Source organism: Ursus maritimus, unplaced genomic scaffold (genome assembly GCF_017311325.1).
Source record: "Ursus maritimus isolate PB19 unplaced genomic scaffold, ASM1731132v1 scaffold_2, whole genome shotgun sequence".
Classification (NCBI taxonomy): domain Eukaryota; kingdom Metazoa; phylum Chordata; class Mammalia; order Carnivora; family Ursidae; genus Ursus; species Ursus maritimus.
The window spans coordinates 43,998,030-44,005,831 of record NW_024424452.1 but is presented as its reverse complement, the minus strand read 5'-3'; the positions used below and the strand labels follow the sequence as shown (position 1 = coordinate 44,005,831).

The 7,802-nt window shown below is 63.8% G+C and overlaps 1 protein-coding gene across 2 annotated transcripts; it reads left to right on the top strand.

Annotated features, from left to right (window-relative positions):
* Positions 1–248: 248 nt before the first annotated feature.
* On the top strand, positions 249–7,455 carry IGSF8 (immunoglobulin superfamily member 8). Of its 2 annotated transcripts, XM_040635907.1 has the most exons (7): positions 250–521; positions 3,663–4,040; positions 4,734–5,195; positions 5,538–5,945; positions 6,174–6,587; positions 6,921–7,051; positions 7,194–7,455. In XM_040635907.1, the coding sequence occupies exons 1-6, from the start codon at positions 464–466 to the stop codon at positions 7,034–7,036; spliced, it is 1,836 nt and encodes a 611-aa protein (XP_040491841.1). In that variant the 5' UTR covers positions 250–463; the 3' UTR covers positions 7,037–7,051; positions 7,194–7,455. The 2 variants fall into 2 exon arrangements, with proteins under 2 accessions (XP_040491842.1, XP_040491841.1); XM_040635908.1 differs by having other exon boundaries at positions 249–521; positions 6,921–7,455.
* Positions 7,456–7,802: the final 347 nt, after the last annotated feature.

The following is a 7,802-nucleotide window of genomic DNA, read 5'->3' as shown; positions in this document are numbered from 1 at the left end:
GGTCCGGGCGGGCCGGGGCCGGGGTCCGGGGTCAGATCGGATCCGGGATGCAGGGCCCCGGGCCCAGCGTTTGAGCTGGTCCGGGGTTGGGGAGCGGGGCGGAGACAGAACAGAGGTCGGGGCCGGTCCAGGGCCCGGGGGGTTGGGTCTGGGCGGGTCTGGGCGGAGCCGGGGCGCCAGGGCGGGGCCAGGGTCAGGCGGGGGCCGGGGCGGGGCTTGGGGCTTGGGGCTTGGGGCGGGGCGCGAACGGTCTCCCGAGTCGCCGCGGAAGGAGGGAAAGCGGTAGGAAGAGGAGGGAGAAGCGGGGGGGACTTGGAAGCTCCCGCGCCGCTCGCTTAGGCTCCGTGCACCCACGCCTCGCTGCTCCGCTTCGTGCCCCCTACCCGGGCATGCGCCCCCCCAGTCCCCGTCCACCCAGAGCCCGCGCCGTCCCCCGGAGCCTCCCCAAAGCCGGCCGCGCAGGATGGGCGCCCTCGGTCCCTCGCCGCGGCTGCCGCCGCCGCTGCTGCTGCTAATGCTGGGTAAGCCGGCCCCCGCCCCGACCCCCCACCCCGCTGGCAGGTGCCTGCCACCTGGCGCCCAGCCCGGCCCTCCTCCTCAGCCTTTCGGAGCCCCTAGCACCCGCTACTCCGTTAGGGCGCCTCGAGCCTCCCGGGGCTCGGCGCCCAGCTGCCCCGAGTGGCTGCCCTCCTAGCCATTCCCCCCTCTAGGCCCCGGGCTGGGGCCCAGTGAGGATCCACCGAGGTGCCACCTCCAGGCCGCCGGCCAGCCCCACTTCTCGGCGGGCATACGCAGGTGCTGGGGTCGCTGCGCCCAAATGCTGCGACTCCCTCTGCCTCACACTGAGCTTGAGGCCCAGCGCTGGGTGCCCGCCCTGCGTGGGCAGCGCTAGACCGTCTTCATAATTGCCCGGAGTTGGCTGCAGGCCCAGGGGCCGGTTCTGCCCGTGATCTTTGAAGTCCAATCTCCCCAAATGGTTCCCCGCCCCCCAGACTTTATCATCTGAGGTTTGGGGCAGTTCTCACTGTCACCCCCATCTCCACCCTGGGCCGGGTCTCCCTTTGCCCACCTTCCCTCTCTCAAGTCGCACTTGGCTTTGTAGCCTCTCACTGCTCCTCACACCCCCTTCGTGCCTGCTCCCTGCCTTGGGAGAAACCAGGCTCCATGGAGACTGATGCTGGGATCTCCAAGCACCTTGTGTCTATGGGGGTGGGGGTTCCTGGTGAGGAGTTCTGGCTGTGCTGCAGGGATGCATGAGGGCACCTGACAGTGCACTTGCTTTTGGCCTGAGCTGGAGGGTTCCCCTCGGGGGTGGTCCGGGGAGGAGTATGGCTTCGGGACAGGGAGGCTGCCTGTACAGATGTTCAGGAGCCTGAAGCCCTTGGAATAAGAGCGCAGAGTGGGGGTGGCCTTGCCGCCGGGATTCAGAGCTGCAGCAGTCAAGGCGCAGGCTGACGTAGCCCCAGCAGCCTGTTTCTAGACCAGAGCTCCACTGCAGCGCCGAGCAGAGCCTCCCCCTGGCTCCACAGGTCCCTGGGCCCTGGGGAACTAGAATGAGGCCTCTCCTTGGGGCCCTGGGTGGGAGGCAGGAGGAAGTTGCTGTGGGGCCCCGTTGCCTAGCAGGTGGCCGGTTTTCCCCAGTGGGCAGCGTGGAGTGGAAGAGCCCAGGGGAGGTGGGGGAGTGTGGAGCACAGACTGGAAGAGCCCGCAGAGATCTGAGTGCCCACTGCGTGCAGGTGCTCACGTTCCTTCTGAAGTGGAGGAAACTGAAGTAATTTGCTCCAGAGAGCCCATCTTGTGAGTGTTGGGGCTTGGATTTGAACCCAGATCCGTCTGACTCCAAAGCAGGTCTCCACCCCGCCTCCCCTCTCTGGCTGGGGAGAGAGCTGCCTGGCAGCTGGTTTCCTAAGACGGCCTGGCTGGCCAACTTTCCCATGGGGATCTCCAAGCATCAGCAGATGTGGAGCCAGGAAGGTGGGAGGGGGCCCTTCTGAGCAGAGTCTGCCCAGAGGCCCAAAGGTGTCAGCTCAGCTGTCTCCACCATCACCTAGATTATGAAATGCCCTGGGGCAGGGCCCTCCTGAGTCACACACTCACTGGCTGCCTGAGTGGAAGCTCTTAGCTCTCCTCGCACGGAGACCGGCTTGGGAGAGGAAGGGATGTGTCGGTCAGCTGGGCATGGGGATGTGGCTGGGACCCAACCTCCTGAGGCCCAGCATGTGCTTTAACCAAGAGACCACAGGTGCCTCCCTCCTGACTGGACTCAGCCACAGGAAGAAGGGGCTAAGAGCCCAGCTCGGGTGGGAAGATCAAGGGGAGCACTTCTGGAGGGGCTGGAGGACAGAGTTTGACCACAGACTTCATGTTTTCCTCCAGCCTCTGCAGAAAGGCCCAGGGCATGCCCCTGGGAGTGACAGACATTCTGGTTGGTGAGGTCAGTCCCCTCGGGCCTCCCCTGGGAGTTTCCCATCTTCCTCCCTGGCTTTGTCCCTCTGCAGGGGCCTGTGGAGGGCATCTGAGGATAGAAGGATCTTGGTCAAGACCTTATACTTCTCTTGCCTTACGTTTCTCATCTGTAAAATAGAGGCAGGGGGCTGACCCAGCTCTCCTTCCTGCGGTCTGGAGTTCTGGAATCTTATCCAGTGGGGCTATGGAAGGATGGAAGGAGAGAAGGAAGAAACAGGGCCCTCCAAGGCCTCAGGAGTATCTGCTGGGGCAGGGTAGGGTCTGGAGGTGGGGGCAGGATGAAGAAGAGAAGTTCGGCCTCTCTGAGGAGAGGAAGATGGGAAGGGACAGCTGGGCCTCTCAACAGAGAGGGAACCTTATGTAAGCAAATGCACTCCGTATGCAAATGAGGGCTTTTGCTGGGGAGTTGGGAGGGGCGCACTGTGCATCAGCTGGACCAGCGGAGAAGATTGGCCGGCCCTAGGGGGAAGGGTGGGGATCTTTTGCCCCCAGAGGCCAAGGCAGAGGCTGGTTCTTGCCCCATAAGCCTCAGCTGCCTCGGCAGCCCTGTGGGGTGGGAGCGGCAGTGAGCTCATGGCGCAGCTGGAGGGGGAGGGCATTGTGAGGTGGGAGGGGCAGTGAGCTCATGGCGCAGCTGGAGGGGGGAGGGCATCGTGCGGTGAGAACTGGGGGGGGTCTCTGCCCTGTCCTGCTCGGGGCCGCTGGCTCCATTGTCTGGAGTCCCCTGGTCCAGGTGACACAGCTGACCCAACCAGCCCTTCTATGCCAGATTTTGCCAGCTCCCCTCAAACAAAGGAGAGGGACATGTGGTCTCAGAATCCCTCAGCTGGAAGGCCCCACTGACCGGGCCTAGAACAGATGAGAGTGGGGAGATGCGGGAGGGAATCAAAGGTACAGCTGAAATCAAGGAGTGAGAACAGATGGACCTCTTTCTGCCAGTGGGTGCCTTACTTCTGACCTGCCAGAAATGGAATGTTTCTGGGTTCTGAGGCAAAGCTGGGCCTATGACCCACTTGAGATCCAGGTGTCTTACCTCCCAGCAGCATCCTTTCCCTGTCCTCCTGGCAGGGCCCCAGCGGGGTCCCCACCTCGCCCAGGTTTGCTCTCCTTTATTGGGCAGGCGTCCAGAATGGTGCTGGTAGCGGGGATGTGGTGCGGACCCAGGCATCTCCAACTTCTCCCGTACTCCCACACAGGAGTCCAGTGCTTTGCCCGGGAGGTGCTGGTCCCCAAGGGGCCCCTGTACCGCGTGGCTGGCACGGCCATCTCCATCTCCTGCAACGTGAGCAGCTACGAGGGCCCTGCCCAGCAGGACTTCGAGTGGTTCCTCTATCGGCCTGAGGCCCCCGAGGCTGCCCTGGGCATCGTCAGTACCAGGGATGCCCGGTTCTCTTACGCTGTCTTCGGAGCCCGCGTGGCGGCTGGCGACGTGCAGGTGCAGCGTCTGCAGGGGGATGCCGTGGTGCTCAGGATCGCCCACCTCCAGGCCCAGGACGCCGGCGTGTACGAGTGCTACACGCCCTCCACGGATGCCCGCTACCTGGGCAGCTATAGTGGCAAGGTGGAGCTGAGAGGTACTGGCGCTGGGGCGGGCGCGGGCGCATGCGCCTGAAAGGCACAAAGTCCGGGCCACGAGGGACCTACCTAACCGCCCCTCAGGTTCTGTGGCTGAGGAAGCTGAGGTCCCGAGAGGTAGTGTGGCTCGCACAAAAGACCCACCAAGTTCGTGGCCATTCAGGACTCTAACTGGGATCTCATCCTTCCAGCCTAGCGGCCTTCCTCTTCTGTGGATCTGCCTCCTGGGAAAGGGGCAGCCGGCCCCCTGCATTCCCTGATGGGGGGAGCCTGCTAGGGCGAATGGACTCCGTTCCTGGAGGTTCCGGGGTGCAGCTGTGGGGGCGGAGGGGGACGAAGTCGAGGTAGGGTAGGAGGAGTGAGACCATGTGACATTCTTGCTCTCTTTTGTTTCTTTGTCTTCTGAGAAGGAAGACAGAGCCACTTTTCTGTAATCCTAACAGGGGTTAGTCCCAAACATACGGGTGAGTAGGCGATGGGCTGGGCTATGAACTTTAGCAAGTATTTATTGAGCGCCTGTTGTGTGCCCAGCACTGTGCCTGGCACCATTGGGTCACGGAAGAAATAATACGAGATGAACTCTGCCTGGTAGGAGCTAACTGCGGTCCATTTAGGGCAACAGGTTGTACACAGGGAACCGTGACGAGGGCCACCAGCTCCCAGCCCTCCCTCACTCCAGCTGTTCTATCCAGTTCTTCCAGATACGCTGCAGGTGTCTGCTACCCCTCCGGGGCCCCGAGGCCGCCAGGCCCCAACCTCACCCCCTCGCCTGACAGTGCACGAGGGCCAGGAACTGGCCCTGGGCTGCGTGGCGCGGACGAGCACGCAGCAGCACACGCACTTGGCGGTGTCCTTCGGGAGAGCGGTGCCTGAGGTGCCAGTAGGGCGAGCGACTCTGCAGGAAGTGGTGGGGCTCCGGCCGGACTTGGCCGTGGAGGCCGGGGCTCCCTATGCCGAGCGGCTAGCTGCAGGGGAGCTGCGGCTGGGCAAGGAGGGAGCTGAGCGGTACCGCATGGTGGTGGGGGGCGCCCAGGCGGAGGACGCGGGCACCTACCACTGCACAGCCGCGGAGTGGATTCAGGATCCCGATGGCAGCTGGGCCCAGATTGCGGAGAAGAGAGCAGTACTGGCCCATGTGGATGTGCAGACGCTGTGTGAGTGCCACTCATCCCACAGTGGGAGCTGGGAGCCATGGGATCTCGGTGGGCACCAGGTGGGCACTGCCAGACTCCAAGCCCATCTTCCTGAGCGAGCGGGTCCTGTTAGCATCACTTCCCTCCCCTGGAGGGTTTTCTCTGCTCAGAAGTTGGGTATGGAGGTAGGAGGGCCATGGCTGAGAGGTGAGAGGCCCTGGGTGGTGGGGATGGCCGTACCCCATGAGGGGCAGACAGGACGCCTCGCGGTGCTGCTGTGGAGGAAGGAGCTACAGCTGGGGAGTCGGGTGCTCTGTGCCCCTTCCTGCCTCCATGACACCCCTTCCCTGTCCTATGTTTCAGCCAGCCAGCTGGCAGTGGCAGTGGGGCCTGGGGAACGTCGGATCGGCCCAGGGGAACCTTTGGAACTGCTGTGCAATGTGTCAGGGGCCTTGCCCCCGCCGGGCCGCCATGCCGCGTACTCTGTGGGCTGGGAGATGGCACCCGCGGGAGCGCCGGGGCCTGGCCGCCTGGTAGCCCAGCTGGACACAGATGGTGTGGGCAGCCTGGGCCCTGGCTATGAGGGCCGGCACATTGCTATGGAGAAGGTGGCGTCCAGAACCTACCGCCTACGGCTGGAGGCTGCCAGGCCGGGTGATGCGGGTACCTACCGCTGCCTTGCCAAGGCCTACGTCCGAGGGTCTGGGGCTCGGCTTCGAGAAGCAGCCAGTGCCCGCTCCCGGCCACTCCCCGTGCACGTGCGGGAGGAAGGTGAGAGGGTGGCTGGGGCTTCTCCTGGGTTTGGGACTCGTGGAAGCTTTTCCTTCTGTTTCTGGGCTTCTCTCCCTCTGCGTCAGCTGCCAACATGCCTTTCTCTCCCGCTCCTCTTCTTCAAAATTGGGGGAACCCTTTGAGCTCCCTGAGTTGTTGCTTGGACAATGGTCCTAACCCCATGCCCCCTGACCCTTCATCCTCTGACCCCATGTCCTTGTTCTGCAGGTGTGGTGCTGGAGGCCGTGGCGTGGTTGGCGGGAGGCACCGTGTACCGTGGGGAGACGGCCTCCCTGCTCTGCAACATCTCAGTGCGGGGCGGCCCCCCAGGGCTGCGGCTGGCTGCCAGCTGGTGGGTGGAGCGGCCCGAGGAAGGGACACTGAGCTCTGGCCCTGCCCAGCTGGTGGGCGGTGTGGGCCAGGACGGTGTGGCGGAGCTGGGGGTCCGGCCTGGAGGAGGCCCTGTGAGCGTGGAGCTGGTGGGGCCCCGAAGCCATCGGCTGCGGCTGCACGGCTTGGGGCCCGAGGACGAAGGCGTGTACCACTGTGCCCCCAGTGCCTGGGTGCAGCATGCTGACTACAGCTGGTACCAGGCGGGCAGTGCCCGCTCGGGGCCTGTCACGGTGTACCCCTACACGCACGGTGAGTGACCCTTGCGCACTCCCCAACCTCCACCTCCCCCTACCATTTGGCCCAGGGCCCTTCTTCTGCCCTTTCCATGTGCCTCTCCTGCTCCTGTCCCCCATTCTCCTCCACATCACTCCATACCAAGAGTCTCGGAAATCCGCTTCCAGCCGTATCTGGCACCAGCATCCCTGCTGACCGGAGTCAGGGCCGAGGGGGCAGGGGAGGGCTGTCTGTGAATGGAGGACGTGGGCCCCACAACCCAATAGAGAAGGCGCGGGGACACAGGTGTGGCCTTGGGAGCAGGGCAGCGGCCCCCCAGGCTGAACAGAGCCATCCACTCTCACCCAGCCCTGGACACCCTGTTCGTGCCCCTGCTGGTGGGTGCCGGGGTCGCCCTAGTCACCGGCGCCACTATCCTGGGCACCATCACCTGCTGCTTCATGAAGAGACTGCGAAAACGGTGATCCCTCGCTCCCCAGGTGAGAGAAAAGAACCCCAACCTCGTCTTCTCTCCCCAGGCCTCCCCCCCAGTCCTGAGGTGAGCTGTCCCTCCCCACCCCACCTGGGGGAGGAGCAGGCATCGGGGCTGTGTCCTCAGCGCACCCCGCACAATCTCTCCAGTTCTTCCAGGTGTCGACTGTCTTCCAGCCCAGCTCCAAGACCGCCTATGGTTGCCTGGCTACCCTCTCCCTCTGTCCCCCTTTCTTTAATTTATTTGACCTCCCCCACCCAGAGTGGGGGACATGGCCCCCATCCCCCACTCCTTCCTTCCCGACTCCTCCCTCTGGCCTTTTGTTCTTGATCTCATACCCAGCTGATAGGGAAGCCATTCCCTGTCCTAGAATTAGTTTTTCTAAAATGTGAATAAACTTGTTTTATAAAATCCAGGGCTAGCTGTGTCTTCCCTGCCCTGGGGCGGAGGTGTGTGGCAGGGCGGTTGTTGGGGGGGGTTGACATCCTATTCTGGATGACCCAGGCCTCCCTTCCCACCACAAACACCATCTGGCCCTCTGTGGGCCGTGCCACCCACCCCGGGAGGGGACACCTGGGTCCCATCTGCTGCCTGAGCTGTCAGTGCCTTGCCAGTCCCTGTTGGGGCTCCTACTCGGGGAGGTGAGCACAGAGAGGGGGTGAGTTCACTGAGCCGGGCCCCCCTCCCAGCCTCTCCCATATTGCAGGGCAGGGGCCTCTGGGTGAGGCCTTTTCTAGTTCCCCACACCACTCTGCCTT

What these genes read in the sequence shown, in the direction of transcription:
- IGSF8 (XM_040635908.1), top strand. Translation starts at nt 464, where the DNA reads ATGGGCGCCCTCGGTCCCTCGCCGCGGCTGCCGCCGCCGCTGCTGCTG. An exon ending in GCTGCTGCTGCTAATGCTGG is followed by an intron (nt 522 to 3,662) that starts GTAAGCCGGCCC and finishes ACTCCCACACAG; the next exon opens with GAGTCCAGTGCTTTGCCCGG. An exon ending in TGGCAAGGTGGAGCTGAGAG is followed by an intron (nt 4,041 to 4,733) that starts GTACTGGCGCTG and finishes TGTTCTATCCAG; the next exon opens with TTCTTCCAGATACGCTGCAG.